General features: G+C 43.1%; 1 protein-coding gene across 2 annotated transcripts in view; it reads left to right on the top strand.

Moving 5' to 3' along the window:
* The window catches only part of LOC111954140 (protein cornichon homolog 3-like), a 50,803-nt gene extending 32,868 nt beyond the window's left edge, over positions 1–17,935 (top strand). The window contains exons 4-7 of one of the 2 annotated variants that reach the window (XM_023973636.2): positions 6,855–6,967; positions 13,335–13,478; positions 14,051–14,079; positions 16,467–17,935. In XM_023973636.2, the coding sequence (XP_023829404.1) occupies positions 6,855–6,967; positions 13,335–13,478; positions 14,051–14,079; positions 16,467–16,486 (306 nt within the window). In that variant the 3' untranslated portion in view covers positions 16,487–17,935. The remainder of the gene's footprint in view (positions 1–6,854; positions 6,968–13,334; positions 13,479–14,050; positions 14,080–16,466) is intronic. The other variant, XM_023973637.2, reaches the window with a different exon arrangement.
* Positions 17,936–19,892: the final 1,957 nt, after the last annotated feature.

The raw sequence follows: 19,892 nt of genomic DNA, 5'->3' as shown, positions 1-19,892 counted from the left end.
GTAGAGGAGAGTGGGCTATAGCTCTGTAGATCACCAGAGTGGAGTAGAGAGAGTTGCTATATGCTCTGTAGATCACCAGAGTGGAGTAGAGGAGAGTGGGCTATAGCCCTGATAGATCACCAGAGTGGAGTAGAGGAGAGTGGGCTATAGCTCTGTAGATCACCAGAGTGGAGTAGAGGAGAGTGGGCTATAGCCTGTAGATCACCAGAGTGGAGTAGAGGAGAGTGGGCTGTAGCTCTGTAGATACCAGAGTGGAGTGAGAGGAGAGTGTGGCTATATCTCTGTAAGATCACCAGATGGAGTAGAGGAAGAGTGGGCTGTAGCTCTGTAGATCACCAGAGTGGAGTAGAGGAGAGTGGCTATAGCTCTGTAGATCACCAGAGTGGAGTAGAGAGAGTGGGCTATAGCTCTGTAGATCACCAGAGTGGAGTAGAGGAGAGTGGGCTATAGCTCTGTAGAACACCAGAGTGGAGTAGAGGAGGTGTGCTTAGCTCTGTAGATCACCAGAGTGGTAGAGGAGAGTGGCTATATCTCTGTAGATCACCAAGAGTGGAGTAGAGGAGAGTGTGCTATAGCTCTGTAGATCACCAGAGTGGAGTAGAGGAGAGTGGGCTATAGCTCTGTAGATCACCAGAGTGGTAGTAGAGGAGAGTGGCGTAGCTCTGTAGATCACCAGAGTGGAGTAGAGGAGAGTAGGCTATATCTCTGTAGATCACCAGAGTGGAGTAGAGGAGAGTGGGCTATAAGCTCTGTAGATCACAGAGTGTAGTAGAGAGGTGTGCTATACTCTGTAGATCACCAGAATGGAGTAGAGGAGAGTGTGCTATATCTCTGTAGATCACCAGAGTGGGTAGAGGAGAGTGGGCTATAGCTCTGTAGATCACCAGAGTGGAGTAGAGGAGAGTGTGCATAATCTCTGTAGATCACCAGAGTGGAGTAGAGGAGAGTGGGCTATAGCCTGTAGATCACCAGAGTGGAGTAGAGGAAGTGGGCTGTAGCTCTGTAGATCACCAGAGTGGAGTAGAGGAGAGTGGGCTGTATAGCTCTGTAGATCACCAGAGTGGAGTAGAGGAGAGTGGGCTGTAGCTCTGTAGATCACCAGAGTGAGTAGAGGAGAGTGTGCTGTAGCTCTGTAGATCCCCAGGAGTGGAGTAGAGGAGAGTGGGCTATAGCTCTGTAGATCACCAGAGTGGAATAGAGGAGAGTGTGCTGTAGCTCTGTAGATCACCAGAGTGGAGTAGAGGAGAGTGTGCTGTAGCTCTGTAGATCACCAGAGTGGAGTAGAGTAGTGGCAGTCGCTCTGCAGCAGCAGCCCTCTGTCATTAGCTCTGTGTGCTGTAGAGAGCCTGCCTCCAAGTGTTGCTCTGCTCTCCCTCCCAGGGAGCTGCCTCAAATCACACTTGAAAAGCACTTTGGCACTCCAGCCTCTTGAACTGTGGCTGAGTTGGGCCCTCACAGGAGTCCGCTCTAATTGGCCGACAGGTTGAGCCCTGCCTCGCCATCGGCTAGTGTGTGTGTGTGTGTGTGTGTGTGTGTGTGTATGTGTGCCCTTCAGGGCTCAGAGCCCAGAGACAGATCCCTGATCCTAGCCTCGCCCGGCCCAGATGAGCCCCGAGCTCCACACAGCTGGATCAATCTTATACCTTCAATCAACACAGAGCATCAGGGCTGTTACTCTCCCCTTGTCGTTAGACCTACAGTATCATGTAGCTGTGTTGCTCTGTGTGCCTCGCAGCCAAACCCTTTGTCTTCCATCATGTCACTGTTTTAGTCACGGTTGGTGTGATGACTGCTACTGATGTATGTGCTCACATTGTATTTTAGGTTGTGGGTTGAATTTAGTTATGCAGAAGCCTGGTACATTAGCATGGGAGTGGTTCATAATGTTTGTCTGCATTCAGCAGGAGTTTAGCCAGCGACAGCGAGGGTAGGATTGGGACTTGATGGATGGGGGCTGAGAATAAGCGGGGTTAATAAAAAGTTTAGCGTGACTATTTGTATTTTAATGAGCATGGCGAAGTGTCGTGTTTATATATAGAGCCGTTTGAGCAGCAGTTTCTCCATCACCTGCTGTTAAGGAGCTTCTCCACTGTGTTTTTATGTTATTAGGGAGTATGCAGCACTGTGAATAATGTATAATAGAGCCAATGCACATCGTGTACAAGTCCAGGTGTTTCAGACAAGGCTCCAGTTGTGCCTTTAGCTTGTTAAATATACATGAACGTGTGGAGGGCTTCACATCAAATCAAATCAAATCACATTTTATTTGTCACATGCGCCGAATACAACAGGTGTAGACCTTTACAGTGAAATGCTTACTTACAAGCCCTTAACCAACAATGCAGTTTAAAAAATGTTTAAAAAATAAAAGAATACCTAAAAATTAAATAAGAATAAGAAATAAAAGTAACAAATAATTAAAGAGCAGCAGTAAAATAGCATTAGGGAATAGCATTAAGCCTACATACAGTAGTTTAACTCGGCCGGTGCTTCTCTCCTTCTGCTTCTCTGAAAGCTTTTTCTCTTTTTAAAGCGTTACATATTTAAGAGTTTTCAACAGGGTACATCTGTGGCGCTAAGGAGCACAAATCCTGGTATTGTTGGTATTGCCTAGGATAAAACCTTCTGTATGAGTCAAACATAATAACCTTAAACCCCTTTCCGTGTGTTTACACAAACACAGAGCTGGAAACAGGGCTTACACCGTGAGCATTCAGGACTCAAGACATTGTATTCATCAGCACTGTGGTGGCAATCGCATTGAATTTCAGGTTGACTACGCACATGAATACAACTACTAATCCTGTTGTATTACCGTATTGATATCCTTAGTCTTCCACCACTATGTGCCAATATAATCAATGGGATACGCTTATGACTAACACACCTGACTCGTACCATAATCATATGCACAAAGTTCTATAAAAACTATTCAGAGCAGACGCAATTTAAACTAAGGCTTTCATTTTTGACTTGACACATTAACGTTTATTGGGTAGGCTCCTAGCGTCCTCCAAATGTTTTATTTCACACAGCGTTCATTTCACCACATGAAAGATGGCGCTGACTTTTTGGGGAGAGAGACACTGTATGTGGCCCAGCTAGTGCTAATGACTACTCTGTAATCTCGGTACTCACTCTTTGTCAGACTCTAACCATGTTTGGAGCTCTGCTCTGATGACTAATAGCTGCTGATGCTGGATTCATTAAAGTGACTGATGGCGGTTTGCCACCATGTGTTTGACCCCACTCACTCAATATGAAAAGCTTATGTACAGTAATGCTATCAAACACATGACATGGCACAAGATCAGTGAATAACATTTATGATAATTGCCCATGTATATTTGCTCCCTAGTGGCGCAGCAGTCTAAGGCACTGCATCTCAGGGATAGAGGCATCACTACAGACCCTGGTTTGATTCCAGACTGTATCACAACCGGACGTGATTGGCAGTTCCATAGGGCAGCGCACAATTGGCCCAGCGGGTAAGGGTTTGGCCGGGGTAGGCCGTCATTGTAAACAAGAATTTGTTCCTTGTTAAATAAAGGTTAAAAAAAACTAAAACGTTTACAGGCTAGCCAGTTGCTCAATGACATTGTGAAGCCCTGTGGGTAATTGTTTGGAGCTGTCTATGATTGCCATATTTTACTGAGTTACAGTTCATATAAGGAAATCACATGACTGTCAATACAGATATGCATATGTTGGTCACAGATACCTATAAAGTAGGGGTGTGGAAAACCAGTCAGTATCTGATGTGAACCAATTGCCTCAAGCAGCGCAACACATTTCTTTCGCAAAGAGTTGATCAGGCTGTTGATTGTGGCCTGTGGAATGTTGTCCCACTCATCTTCAATGACTGTGCGAAGTAGTTGGATATTGGCGGGAACTGGAACACACTGTCGTACACGTCGATCCAGAGCATCCCAAACTTGCTCAATGGGTGACATGTCTGGTGAGTATGCAGGCCATGGACGAACTGAGACATTTTCAGCTTCCAGGAATTGTGTACAGATCCTTGAGACATGGGGCTTTGCATTATCATGCTGAAACATGAGGTGATGGCGGCGGATGAATGGCACGACAATGGGCCTCAGGATCTCATCACAGTATCTCTGTGCATTCAAATTGCCATTGATAAAATGCAATTGTGTTCGTTTTGCGTAGCTTATTCCTGCCCATACCTAACACCACCGCCACCATGGGGCACTCTGTTCACAACATTGACATCAGCAAACCGCTCGCCCACACAAAGCCATACACGCTGTCTGCCATCTGCCCGGTACAGTTGAAGCCAGGATTCATCTGTGAAGAGCACACTTCTCCAGAGTGCCAGTCGCCATCAAAAGGGAGCATTTGCCCACTGAAATCAGTTATGATGCCAAACTACAGTCAGGTCAAGATCCTAGTGAGGAAGACGAGCATGCAGATGAGCTTCCCTGAGAAGGTTTCTGACAGTTTGTGCAGAAATTGTTTGGTTGTGCAAACCCACAGTTTCATCAGCTGTCCGGGTGGCTGGTCTCAGATGATTCCGCAGGTGAAGAAGCCAGATGTGGAGGTCCTGGGCTGGCGTGGTTACACGTGGTCTAAAACAACATTGGAGGTGGCTTATGGTAGAGAGATTAACATTCAATTATCTGGCAACAACTCTGGTGGACATTCCTGCAGTCAGCATGCCAATTGCATGCTCCCTCAAAACCTGAGACACATTGTGTTGTGTGACAAAACTGCACATTTCAGTATGGCCTTTTATTGTACCCAGCACAAGGTCAGCTTCTTGATATGCCACACCTGTCAGGTGGATGGATTATCTTGGCAAAAATGAAATGCTCACTAACAGAGATGTAAATAAATGTATGCACAACATTTGCGAGAAATAAGCTTTTTGTGTGTATGGAAAATTTCTGGGATCTTTCATTTCAGCTCATGAAACATGGGACCAACATTTTACATCTTGCGTTTGTATTTTTGTTCAGTGTATATTTAGGGCTCTATTTTAACTAACCTAACACAATGGTAAATCTAAGCGCAGGCGGTAGCACTATAGGTTCAGGGGTGTCAGAAATATTTTTCATATTTTCACTATTACAATTATCTGCACACTTGCTGGTGTTGGCGCGAAAGGGCTGGGTTTTGATGAATTAACAAGTTGGGGGTGTGTCGAGGCTTGGTCCATGGCGAAATATATGGTTGCAACTAACATCAAGGCGGTGACCCGTTCCTGTAGGTTCATGCTCTACAACATTCGCAGAGTACGACCCTGCCTCACGCAGGAAGCGGCGCAGGTCCTAATCCAGGCACTTGTCATCTCCCGTCTGGATTACTGCAACTCGCTGTTGGCTGGGCTCCCTGCCTGTGCCATTAAACCCCTACAACTCATCCAGAACGCCGCAGCCCGTCTGGTGTTCAACTTTCCCAAGTTCTCTCACGTCACCCCGCTCCTCCGCTCTCTCCACTGGCTTCCAGTTGAAGCTCGCATCCGCTACAAGACCATGGTGCTTGCCTACGGAGCTGTGAGGGGAACGGCACCTCCGTACCTTCAGGCTCTGATCAGGCCCTACACCCAAACAAGGGCACTGCGTTCATCCACCTCTGGCCTGCTCGCCTCCCTACCTCTGAGGAAGTACAGTTCCCGCTCAGCCCAGTCAAAACTGTTCGCTGCTCTGGCACCCCAATGGTGGAACAAACTCCCTCACGACGCCAGGTCAGCGGAGTCAATCACCACCTTCCGGAGACACCTGAAACCCCACCTCTTTAAGGAATACCTAGGATAGGATAAAGTAATCCTTCTAACCCCCCCCCCCCCCTTAAAAGAGTTAGATGCACTATTGTAAAGTGGTTGTTCCACTGGATATCATAAGGTGAATGCACCAATTTGTAAGTCGCTCTGGATAAGAGCGTCTGCTAAATGACTTAAATGTAATGTAAATGTTGCTTTAGGTTGTGTATTTACTGTCTTTTATGTATTTGCTTTGAATCAACTCCAATTTCAATGTTAGTCCGTAATAGTTTATCAAATGGCTTACAGAAAGGAAATAACAAAATATAGACCTATCCCATCTTTGCTAAATTTGCAGTTCACATTGTTCTAAGTAATTGCATGACTTCAATAGCATTCACACTGATACAGGGGCTAGGCCTACTGTAAATTGCATTATGGTTGAGCATGGACATGCCAAACATTGTCAATAAGCAAGATTAAATTCATTATTGATAAGGCCTAAAAAAGAGAATGAATAATTCTAATCAAATTCTAAACAAAACTAAACAACAACTTGTTTTAAATAGGCTATGTCACACTTACAGGCATATTCATTTCTCCCCGTGGGCATATAATATTAAAACAACTCAGACTATGGAGGATTTAATGGACATCCAAAACGGTACCTGCATGGCTAAAATAATGTGGGCCTGCCTACAATTCATAGATAAAAAGGAAATGTTAGCTCACTGTTTTACTCTGCTCAAACTTGATATTTTAATAAAGTTTGGGGATTAAGATTTATTTCAAGAAGCCTCAGGAGCCAAACTCTTTATTGACAGTCTTTTTGATTACTTCCAGATTGCATTGGGTCAACAAAAAATCGGATCATGTTTTTAATCATGTTTTTAAGACAGGTAAATAGCCGAACCTGGCGTTAGGGCTGGAAAATGCGAGAGCGCCAGGTTTTGCACGACGAGCTGTGTTAGACACAAGCGCCGCCTTAACGCCATGTCAAATGGTGATGAATAATCTGTGAATGAGAAGATTTGATGTGAAATGACCTCTCTCAAGAGCATTTCACTTTCCCTCTTACCCCCCCTTCACTCTTCCGTTCTCTCTCCTTCCCTCCCTCCTTCTCCCCTGCCAGTTGGTGCTTCCAGAGTATTCTATCCATGGGCTGTTCTGTATCATGTTCCTGTGTGCCCAGGAGTGGCTGACAGTAGGCCTCAACATCCCTCTGTTCTTCTACAACACATGGAGGTAACTATCGAAGCTGGACTAGTCTTTTCTTTTCTTGTCTTTCTTTCATTTTGTAAGATGTCATTAATTCAGTATGGTGCCCAGAAGATAAGCACTTATTTATGTATGTATGTATTATATTATGTATGTATTACATTATATTATGTATTATATTATATTATGTATGTATTATATTATGCATGTATTATATGATATGATGTATTTAACGACTTGAGCATTTCTAATTTGACAGACAGGCTGTGAGTGACTTTGGTTATGATGCCCTGAAATCTCACCTTGAAAATTGGTCACCTGTCAAGGCTTCCTCCCATTAATATGTTGTTTTCTCCCTTCTTTGGGCTTGTTGTTGTTTCGTTATTTGATGTGAATCACTTGCAGAACTCTGTGATTGTTTTGCTCAGCCGGTTGAAGTTACGCAGCAGCACTCACTGTTTCATTAATTGCAGACTCTGCCAGATGCCCAGTGGCTACAGATGCTGTTTTCTCTACACATCTGAGGGGAGACAGGGAGAGGGGGAGAGAGAGACAAAGAGATGCACAGAGACAAAGATAGAGGGATGAAGAAATAGAGAGAGAGATACAGAGATATGGGGGAGGGTGACCCACAGCAGCTACAGATCTGTCCATTTCTGTTTTCCTTCCCAGTGAGCACAGCTGATGCCTGATGTCTTCAGCTCGTCCCCCTCCTCTCCATCAGCCCCCACTGGCTCTGCCTCTCTGCCAGCCTCTCCTCCCCACCTCCACATGCAGCAGGGGCTCAGTGACACACAGGATAGTAAAGAGGTTTAGATGTAGGTTTAGCAGCAGCAACACAGTGGAATGGAGCACCACTACCTGTGTAGCGGAGATAATGTACATACTGTACATGCCGATGTAAAGCAGTGGCTACATTTCTGAGAAAGACGTCTCAGTTTAAGGCCAATTCCATAGCTTCATCAAAAGAGGAGGCTCATGATTCTCACCCACTTCCATAGACTTACACAGTAATTATGAATACTTCCGGAGGACGTACTCCAACCTATCAGAGCTCTTGCAGCAACTGACATGTTGTCCACCCACTCAAAGGATCAGAGAATGTATCTAGTACTGAAAGCATAACCTACAGCTAGCTAGCACTGCAGTGCATAAAATGTGGTGAGTAGCTGACTCAACGAGAGAGAAAAAAAAGTGAAACAGTTTTGTACAAATTAATTTATTCCTAAATGAAGGAGAAGCAAGAGAGAAATAGAGAGAGATTTCGTCTTTTTTTTCAGTTTCACTTACTTAGCTAGCAAATGCAGCTAGCTAGTTTAGCCTACTGAAACATCCTGCTCAAACAGCTATGACTATCCAACACAACACTGGAACTCTTCCAAGTCAAGGCAAGCTTTTGGTGTGACTAATTTATTGCCACCAGGGCCCGCCGGTGTAACTGCTTACTGTACACTGTAACCTTACTGCATGATTATAGTGGGTTTACTAACGCGTTAGTTCTCTTAGCTATGCTGACTATGACATTACTTTAGCTAATATGGTGACAACGATGTAGGCTGTGTGTAGCGGTTTGGCTTGGAAAGGTTTTGTCACCTGGTCACATACAGCTGATGTGTTGTGCATTGAAGTCCACAAGCGAAGGGAAGAGGTGAAAGGAGGAGAGTGCATAACGTAGATGCAAGAAGGAATACAACATGGCTGTGAAGGAATACAACGGTGTGTATTCAATCTTTCCGATTCTGTTGAAAAACGTTTCACAAACAGAAGCAAACGGAACAAAACAGGGATAAACATACCTGAATTTATCCAATAGAAACTCTCGTTTGCAACTGTTGGACTAATGATTACACCCACTATCAGCTAGATGCATGCAACAATGTGCAAGGCGGTATTGATTTCACTGTCTGTCCATGTGTCACTGTCTGTCACATCAAATTTGTCTCTCGACCTGTGTGCACCTACGTTGTAAACTTTCATACATAGGCATGATGGGTATAGGCAAAATTTGAGTATCATGTAGTAGCCTAAACCTATCGCTGTTACATTGAGCTGGGTGAATGGAATATGAATGACAGTCATCCAATACGCTGTAATAGAAATAAGGCCATGTTCATTAAAAAATAATGGTCCTCCCTAATCTGAAACGGCACTGATCGCCACTGTTCTAAATGCTACCAGATAGGGGTTATTAAGCTTGTAACCATAGCGGAACCCTTTTTTGGTGCAATTGAAGGTTCAATAAAGAACCATGCTCATAAGGTTCTAAATGGAACCTGTATGTTGCTATAAAGAACCCTTTCCTAAGGTTCTATAAAGAACCATACAATTTTTTTTCTATATAGCACCAAAAACGGTTCCGCTATGGTTACAACCCTATTTGGGGCTATATAGAACACTTATTTATGGTTCTTTATATAACCTTTATGGAGAAGGGTTCAATAAATAACCTTTCTCAATCTTAAAGGTTCTTTGTAGATTATTTTGAAGAACCACACAGGGTTTTTTATTTTGGTCAGCCATATTATATTGTTAACATTTAATTCTTATTATTGTGTTCATTGACAAGTTGAATCAAGTGAGCTATCTCTGGAACAGCTGGGGGTCCCTGAGGAGAGAACCACTGACTGATTTAGTCAACTGTTCTCAATTGACACAAGGCCATACATGAGTCTTTCACAAGACACCGTCACTGGCCATAGTCATATATCATTATCACTTGTAGACTTCGGTGCACAACACAACAGCTGTCTGTGACCAGGCGAAGAAAAAACTTCATACCATAACCGCTACACACAACCTACATTGTTGTCACCATATTAGCTAACGTCATAGTCAACATAGCTACAAGAACTAATGCGTTAGTACACCCACAATCCAATCCATGTGTACAATCACACAGTAGTGTACAGCAAGCAGTTTAGCAGTTACAGCGGCGGCCCCCGGTGGCAATACATTTATAAAACCGAAAGCTTACCTTGAACTGGAAGTGTTGGATAGCCTTAGCCAGCTAGCTAACATACATATAATTCCTTTCTTTTTGAGTCAGGATGTTGAGCAGGCAAAATTAGCTAGCGTAAGTGAAAGTTTAAAAAAAAGTTTTTGGACAAAACTTTTTGAATCAGCTACTCACCATATTTTATTCACGGCAGTATTAGCTAGCTGTAGTTTATGATTTCAGTACTAGATGAATTCTCTAATCCTTTGATTGGATGGACAACATGTCAGTTCATGCTGCAAGGAAGATGTCCTCTGGAAGTCGTCTTAATAACTGTGTAAGTCTAAGGAAGTGGGTGAGAACCATGGTTTTGTATAGGTTTGGTATTGAAGTCAATGTACCCAGATGAGGACAGAAGCTAGCTGTCCTCCGGCTACACCATGGTGCTACCCTACAGAGTGCTGTTGAGACTACTGTAGATCTTTAGTGCAAAACAGTGTTTTAATCAGTTATTTGGTGATGCAAATATATTTACTATAGTTCTATCTAAGAAGGATAACTTTCTAATGTTTCACAATTTTTATTTCATTAAATTCACTGAGTAGGATGATCCTCCCCGTTCTCCTCTGAAGAGCCTCAAATGTAATATACAGTATAATATGTAACAGGATAACACAACACATTAGTGGAATGACACATTCACTCACTGTTGCGCAAAAAGAGCTGTAAGCAAACCACACCCCAAAATATTGTAATGAGCTGCCTCCCCTACATTTTAAAAGAGCAAATAAACATTTTGTGAACTGTAAAGAACCATTGAAGAGCTCAAAGGTTTCTTTGGGTCGTTATGGATCCACATAGAACCATCACCCTTCCAAAAGAACCTTGAGGAATCTTCTTTTGTGTGTGTGTACAGTAGAAGGGATCCCGCTCTCTCTGTGTTTTGAGCTGAACTCATCCTTTAGCACACATACTGTACAGACAGCTGCTCCCTATCCCCCACCATGGCCCCCTCACTGTCACAGAGAGGGATGTCTTTCTCTACAAACCTCCATGTGGGTCCCTCTCTCTGTGCCTGTAGCTCACGCTACCCTCAGGTGCTGTGGAGCCCCACAACCTATCAGGTGGAGTCAGTCAGTGTGTTGTAGAAATATAGGCCACCGCACAGCAATGAGTTACGGTGTGCTGTGAAATAGGGCACTACTGTCTCAGGTGGTGCTTGTCCTAACAGTAGAGGTACTATATGATGCAAATGTGTTAGTGGAGTGACTTACCAGGTGGTAGTGGTAATAGTAGTAGTAGTGGGTTGAATGCAGGTTCAGCTGGGGTTTTCAGGTGTTACAAGGTGCATGAGTAGAAATGGAATGGGCAGAATGGTTCTGATTTTGTATTATTTATTTTTGACAAAACTTTATTTTATCAGGTACATTAAACTGTCTGGCAAGACATTCTCTCACATTCTCATTTACAGCAATCTTGTTCTACATGAATTTCAAAAGCCCTGTCACAATTTATTTAATAGTCTGTCTAGTACAAACGACTTATAAACCATTACTGAATAGTTTGTTAGTCATTAGCAAACTATTGGTAAATCATTATAAACCATGTGTTCATGTATCTATTAACATAATTAAATGCATGTACAGTGCCTTGCAAAAGTATTCACCCCCCTTGGTGTTTTTCCTATTTTTTTGCATGTAACTGAAATTGATTTTTATTTGGATTTCATGTACTGGACATACACAAAATAGTCCAAATTGGTGAAGTGAAATGTAAAAAATTACTTGTTTCAAAAAAACAACAAAAAAAGGAAAGTTGTGCGTGCATATGTATTCACCCCCTTCGCTATGAAGCCCCTAAATAAGATCTGGTGCAACCAATTACCTTCAGAAGTCACATAGTTAGTTAAATAAAGTCCACCTGTGTGCAATCTAAGTGTCATATGATCTCAGCATATATACATCTGTTCTGAAAGGCCCCAGAGTCTGCAACACCACTAAGCGAGGGTCACCACCAAGCAAGCTGCACTATGAAGATCAAGGCGCTCTCCAAACAGGTCAGGGACAAAGTTGTGGAGAAGTACAGATCAGGGTTGGGTTATAAAAAAATATCAGAAACATTGAACATTCCACAGAGAACCATTAAATCCATTATTAAAAAATGGAAAGAATATGGCACCACAACAAACCTGCCAAGGGAGGGCCGCCCACCAAAACCCACGAACCAGGCAAGGAGGGCATTAATCAGAGAGGCAACAAAGAGACCAAAGATAACCCTGAAGGAGCTGCAAAACTCCACAGCGGAGATTGGAGTATCTGTCCGTAGGACCACTTTAAGCCGTACACTCCACAGAGCTGGGCTTTACGGAAGAGTGGCCAGAAAAAAATAAGCAAACATGTTTGGTGTTTGCCCAAAGGCATGTGGGAGACTCCCCAAACATATGGAAGAAGGTACTCTGGTCAGATGAGACAAAGATTGAGCTTTTTGGCCATCAAGGAAAACGTCATGTCTGGCACAAACCCAGCACCTCTCATCACCCCGAGAACACCATCCCCACAGTGAAGCATGGTGATGCCAGCATCATGCTGTGGGGATGTTTTTATCGGCAGGGACTGGAAAACTGGTCAGAAATGAAGGAATGCTGGATGGCACTAAATACAGGGAAATTCTTGAGGGAAATCTGTTTCAGTCTTCCAGAGATTTGAGACTGGGACGGAGGATCACCCTCAATGACCCTGAGCATACTGCTAAAGCAACACTTGAGTGGTTTAAGGGGAAACATTTAAATGTATTGAAATGGCCTAGTCAAAGCCCAGACCTCAATCCAATTTAGAATCTGTGGTATGACTTAAAGATTGCTGTACACCAGCAGAACCCATCCAACTTGAAGGAGCTTGAGGAGTTTTGCCTTGAAGAATGGGCCAAAATCCCAGTGGCTACATGTGCCAAGCTTATAGAGCCATACCCCAAGAGACTTGCAGCTGTAATTGCTGCAAAAGGTGGCTCTACAAAGTATTGACTTTGGGGGGTGAATAGTTACGCAGTAGTTATGTGAATAGTTACGCTCAAGTTTTCTGCTTTTTTTGTCTTATTTGTTGTTTGTTTCACAATATAAAATATTTAGCATCTTCAAAGTGGTAGGCATGTTGTATAAATCAAATGATACAAACCCCCCAAAAATCTATTTTAATTCCAGGGTGTAAGGCAACAAAATAGGAAAAATGCCAAGGGGTGAATACTTTCGCAATCCACTGTACCTACGTATATGCATAAACCATGCATTACAATTCCTACAACCTTTAATCATGTACAACTTAATCATACTAATCATGAACAGTCAGATGTTTCATGTGTCCCCCTACTCATCCTCCATCTCTCCATTCTTCCTTTCATCTTCCCCTCCGTCCCTCCGTCTCTACGGGTCAACTACCCCTCGTGTGTCGTGTCCCTATTCGGTAGGTACTTCCACAGCCCCACAGACACTAAGGAGCTCCTCTATGACCCAGCCTCGGTCATGAACGGGGACACACTCAAGTTCTGCCAAAAAGAGGCCTGGTGCAAGATGTCCTTCTTCGTCCTGTCCTTCTTCTACTATCTCTACTGGTGAGTGACAAATGCACTTTCCACTGTGTTGTTTGGTAATGTGTTAAGGATACAGACAATGATCATCGTTCACCTCAAAGGGACTATCAACTATATACAGTACATCTTGCCTAAGTAGAGTATAGTTGTTATTCCTCTTGTACATTTTTCAGATGTTTAGTACAGGCTTTTACATGCTTTTACAAGCATGTTATGTGCATATTGTTTTGTATTGCTAAGTATTATTACTGCACTGTTGGAGCTAGAAGCACAAGCATTTCGCTGCACCTGCGATAACATCTGCAATCCTGTGTACGCAACCAATAAACATTTATTTTATTTTATTTGACCAGGGATGGGGTCAATTCCATTTCGGTTTAGCCAATTCAGGTAGTGATTGGGTAATTTTCAATTCCCGAACTAAAACGCTTTAATAAAACGTTTTCATAAACCCATTCATTTCATTGACTATGTTGAAATGGAATAGACCCCACAGTCCCTGGAGTACTAGTGACCTCTCACCAGAGGCACAGTTTTTTTTTCAATTGACCAATCAGAAGTGTTGAATGTGACTCTCCTCCTCTCGCCTGTAGCGTGTACTGGACCGGACCTTCATCTAGTAGTGAGTCTCTTCAGTGGGTTTGTCACCTCGTGATACTGACCCCCTCACTGCCCCACGGTGCCCTGCCCCCTGCACACACCACCATACCACACCTGTGAATCTTTCCCTCTCTCTCTTTGTTTCTCTCTCTCTCCCCTCCTTTCTCCCTCTCATTCTCTGTTTCTCCTCACTCAGCGATACTGTAACACTAATGGACACAGCCTTTTCTGGAGAATGGGCCTCCTCAGGGAGATAACCTTTAACCTCTGACCTCCATTACTTCAGTCCCCCCTGACCTACTGGTGTTTGTCACAGTGGAGGTGGTCACTCTGGTGGAGTCCAATATGGAGTCCAATATAACAACTGACCTCCATTGTTTAACCTTGATGAGATGTGCATTTTCTCCTGATGTTTAACCACTGCTATGGATGTTATGTAACGTTACTGTATATGAATGCTTCCCTCTTTGTCTAATAAGTACCACTCCTAACCTGTTCTCACCCACTTCTCCACTTGTCTTTGGCATGATCTCTAACCCTTTCTTGCACACACACACTTACACACAGACTCACGCTCGCTCGCACGCACACACACACACACACACACGCACACTTACTGTACACACGCGCGTACACACAGTCTGAAGCTATTGAGCATCAGCTGAATAATGCTCTCCCACTCACAGATTGATGGGAAATCAAAGATTGGCTCTGGAGGCCTAATCCTCCCAATTACAATGGCCAGGTTAGCTTCGGTTCATTAGCACAAAAGCCGTTTAAATGTAATGGAACAAGAAATTACTACGTGGCTCTGATAAGGAAGCAGAGCTCCATATAAATGTTTATGACAAGCCCTCAGTGAGGAATAAGCTATATTCGCCTGCGGAAGCCAAGCTACTGGGTGAATTGAAACAACCTCAATGACAGAGAGATGACAAGCTGACAGCAAGGACATATGTAGCATCTCTGTCTACCACGAATGGCAGTCTAAAGACGAAATGTGATGTCATTCACATCGCATGCCGTAATGGGATGTAATGATATAACGTTATGTTGTAACAGTAACCTCTTGTCAAACTGAATATAGATTCCAAGTACAGGGCTTGAAGTTTTTTTTTACAGTACCAGTAGGTGGGAGATCCAGTAGCTAGAGAGTGTCTGTTCCACACATCTCCTCAGCTGTTGTTCAGCTTGTTGTCTTACTGTTTGGTGCAGTGTTGAAGACCAGACTTGGTCTTCCTCAAGTGACCAGGTGGTTAAACCAGTCTTTTTTCACCTAACAGCTGAGTAATAATGGAGATGTTTGTACGGTAGAATAGGCCCAGTGATCATGTGATGAGCTACGATTTGTAGATACAGGCTACTAATTAATCTAGCTACAGCTCTGAGGGGTGATGGAGCCTAGGCATGATGGAGGTCATGATCTGTCTAAGCTGCCTCTGGTTCCCCTGCGTATGACCCCCCCAGGCCACCATACGTATTGTGCGTCCATTACATTAGGAAACATGGATAATGATAACCCAGACAGACAGGTGAGCTCAGGCTTCACCACAGCAGCAGGGATTAGTGTCTCACTGGCCAGAGGACACCAGAATGAATGCAAATTTCTCCATTTGGGAGTAGCTAAGTGATCATGATTAGTTAAAGCAGTAAATAAGCTATTATGGTACAGTTAGCTAGGAAGCTGAATTATTTTAGAAGATGTTTATTTACCTAAGGCTAAGAAGAAATGTTAAGTATTGGCATCTGGGAGATCTACGCTTGTCTGAGCAGCTCACAAAATGTTATTAGGCCAACATGACTACTAGTTTGTAAAGAACAAAACTCTAGGGCTGTCCTTACTTTATTAAACCATCAAATCGTATATTTCATGAGCAGTGTTGTCCACGCTAAGACAAAGGCATACCTCTTAGTTCGAGCCCAGTTCTTCAAATTAATATTAAATATTTCAATTGGGTTTATCGACAAGCTTAATCAAGCATAACTGCAGCGGCCTCACATCAATTTCTTGCTTATTTATTTGCTCGTGTTTTGAATAGGCAAAACGTTTATCCGTTGAGAAGGCTATATGCACAACATTAAAGGGCTCTTTGAATTGCAACTTCAAATAAAGAAACACAAACAAATATGAGTGAATCTGGCAGGCACCGAGGCATGGGTCCTAAAAAAGTCTGAACACACTACTATACCACACATGGATGAATCAGTTGTTTCTGAAACACTTTTAACACACACTTGAATGCTCCTTTCTTGTATGCTTATTCATTCCAGTGGATCAGTTTATAATGGGATAATTTTTGGCACTGTTGATAGTTATTGTTGTTGTTTTTACTGTTTGGTCCAATCATGTACTGTAGTCTCAGTCATTGATTTGTTGTCTTGTGTTTTTCCTCCTCTCTTGTCTTCCAGTATGGTCTACTCCTTGGTAACCTCATAACAGCAGAACTCTCAGTATTTGAGCCATCCTCCGGATATCAGAGACTGTTTTCTGGAATTCAAACTAGCTAGCACAAAAACCAACTTTGCAGCAAAAAATAGCACTTTGGGTCACAACTTTTCTGTTTCATCAGAAGGACAGTCGGTGGGTCTGGTCTGGGGGGAAGAATTTCAGCTCCAGTCTCCATTGTCTCCTCAATGTATGTAAAGGGACATTACTGTTTACAGTTCTCTATAGGTCAAAAGTCCTTTATGAGTCACAGTGACCACCATATCTACTGTTGTCCGTCACTGCCCGGCTAATGTCTGTACTTACAGCCTGTCCTGTCCTGGAGAAGTACAGTAGCATCCCCACTACTGTAGTAGGGTACACAGTAGTGTTTGCACAGTTTGTCTCAGGCACAGCACATAGAAACACAGCACAGCACAGTCGTGTTTGTCATCGGGACAAACAGGTCTTCTTCTTCACCCATCTGCCCTTAGAGTCTCACCGATAGTAGCTTCTTCTTCACTGGTGGGAAGGGGAGATGACACATCCTGTACAGAGACATGGTGAACCTTCTGTTCAGGGACAAGGAAACCGGGTCAGCGAATGTTGCATTTTTACCTGCTGCAATACAATACATGGCCTGTGTGTTTATATACATTACATATGTGAATGGCTTTTGTGATGTGTGCATTTTGTGTATTCTTAACAAAATCATTTCTAATGGAAATATGATCTACGAAGAATCATATACAAATGGAATATTGCGTGATTCTCTGTGGTTATAGTGTTGTTATTTGGTAGAGAAATGAAAGCTTGTTTTTTAGAACTAGAAAAGCAGTAATTCTTTGCACAGTAGTGTAGGCCTATTTAATTTTTGACAAATATTTGCGATGTTTGGTTGTGTTTCAATACTCTATAGTCTACCCAAATGAGCAAAGGTATCACTGTTTCCATAATGGACCAAATGTGGTACTTATTCATTCACTTAAATTATTCATAGACATTTAAAATGAATTGTTTCCCTTCACACTTTGTCCAAAATACTTTTCAGCAAATATAAATGAATGGCATATCAGCCTCCACTGTAAGATGACTAATATATCAAATGAACGACACTGTTAATGTTCTAACTACCCCCTCTGTCATTACCATTAGCTAGCAGATGCTGCCAATAATGAAACAGTGTCTGAAAACAGCTATGGACTTCAGAGCTTTTGGCAATGCCATTTCATTTGATTGTCTTTCAGAGAATTCATTATACCAATGCTGTCGGTTTGCTGCAGAGTTCGTAATCATGCATCTTAGCGCAGAAGTTTTGCATTAACCTTTACTCAAGGACAAGACAGGAATGCCCATATTGTTGTTTTCTTATTTAAGAGCATTTTGTATGTTTACTGTGTATGTGTCAACCTAAGATGAATTTAGATAATTGTTTATGAAATAAAGTATGACTATTTTAAAATGTGACAGAGGCTTTCTCTTTTTGACATTTAATGTGTTTATCTTTTATATTTATCTTTTCCTTTCATGGTGTAGGTTTTTGAAATGGATAAAGGACTATAACCTATTTCTGCACACATGTATTTGTTGTTTCCTAATCTCAGCACCTAGAACTAAATATATCACCAGAGACTAGTTGTTTCCTGATAACAATATTTGATGCAGAGTCCTACAGTATGTGTTCTTACCTCACTTTGCCCTACTACCACATCTCTTGTCTCCTCCTGCTGTATCCTGTCCACCTGTCTGGCATCAGTATCAGTTCCTTCATTTGGTTACGGAGAGGTAGGATCCTTTGTTCTTCTGATTTGTGTGAAGAGCAAAGGAAGCTGTGATTCCTGCTGTTGTCATTTGCAGTCCTTACCTGTGTGATTATACAAGTGTGTGTGTGTGTGTGTGTGTGTGTGTGTGTGTGTGTGTGTGAATGTGGTGTGGTGTGTGTGTGTGTGTGTGTGTGTGTGTGTGTGTGTGTGTGTGTGTGTGTGTGCTTTCATGCATGCATGCTTTCAGTGCTGTGCCCATGTCGCCAATGCGACGTGAGGGCGGCGACAGATCGGTGACAGCCTGTCCTCCCACAATGCACCTGAGCACTCTCCAGATCACTACCACATGCCTCATAATTAAACTGCACTCAGACTGGCGTTACCCTCGACGTTCCTCTCCTCTCCCTCCCCCCGCATTCCCCCCTCGCTCCCTCTCTGCTCCCCTTGGCAGCATCTGACGCTCCTCACTTATAGCCGTGAAATGGCATTCAGCTCATGTCGAACGCCTCTGGCACTCAATCTCAAACTCACTTAACTGATTCTGTGCTCCCACTCCGAAGACGCCCCTTACCCACCTACAGACGCCTGTGTTGTACAGTAGATGTGCTGTACTGCATGTGCTAAGAGGCTCTGTACAGGACATCTCTTTTTGATATTTAAATTTTAGAGAGTGATCAGGTGACTACACTGTAACGTCTCACCTCCTCCCTCTGCAGTGAGTGACAGATCCCAGCGTTCTACCTACAGAGCCAGTCTGACCTGAGAATACCCCCTACGTCTAAAGCCACCTGCCTGTTCCTGCCTGTTCCTTCCACTCCCTCTAACCCTGGATCTGAACACACATGACACCCTGTGCTGTATCTCCCGTCATAACTCACCCCCGGTCCAGATCAGAGTCTGTCTCGTACTGTTCACTCCACTGGCTTTGGTTTACATGGGATACCAGACACAGTAGATGGGAGTCTGAAACAGTGTTATAAGTAATAACACTATGATATTTTCAGAAGGAGTTTAAATAGTTAAATAATTGAAATGCTAAAATAACTCTTGGCCTCAGCTGTAGATCAAAACGCAAATCTGAATGTGACATTAAAAGGGCATATAGAGTGCATTCGGAAAGTTTTCAGACCCTTGACTTTTTCCATTTTGTTACATTACAGCCTCATTTACAGCCCCTTTTTTCCTAATCAATCTACACACATTAACCCATAATGACGAAGCAAAAACAGATTTTTTGAAAATGTTCCAGGTTTATTACAAATAAAAAACAGAAATATCACATTTACATAAATATTCAGACCCTTTACTCAGTACTTTGTTGAAGCACCTTTGGCAGCTATTACAGCCTTGAGTCTTCTTGGGTATGACGCTACAAGCTTGGCACACCTCAAGCTCTGTCAGGTTGGATGGGGAACGTCGCTGCACAGCTATTTTCAGGTCTCCTGTGTTGTGTTGGTTGTTTGCTTTGGGTCGTTGTCCTGTTGGAAGGTGAACCTTCGCCCCAGTCTGAGGTCCTGAGAGCTCTGGAGCAGGTTTTCACCTTTACTCAGTACTTTGTTGAAGAACCTTTGGCAGCGATTACAGCCTCGAGTCTTCTTGGGTATGACACTACAAGCTTGGCACACATGTATTTGGGGAGTTTCTCCC

This window comes from Salvelinus sp. IW2-2015, linkage group LG28 (genome assembly GCF_002910315.2).
Source record: "Salvelinus sp. IW2-2015 linkage group LG28, ASM291031v2, whole genome shotgun sequence".
NCBI lineage: Eukaryota > Metazoa > Chordata > Actinopteri > Salmoniformes > Salmonidae > Salvelinus > Salvelinus sp. IW2-2015.
The sequence above is the reverse complement of the archived record's forward strand: the minus strand, read 5'-3'. Positions and strand labels throughout refer to the sequence as shown.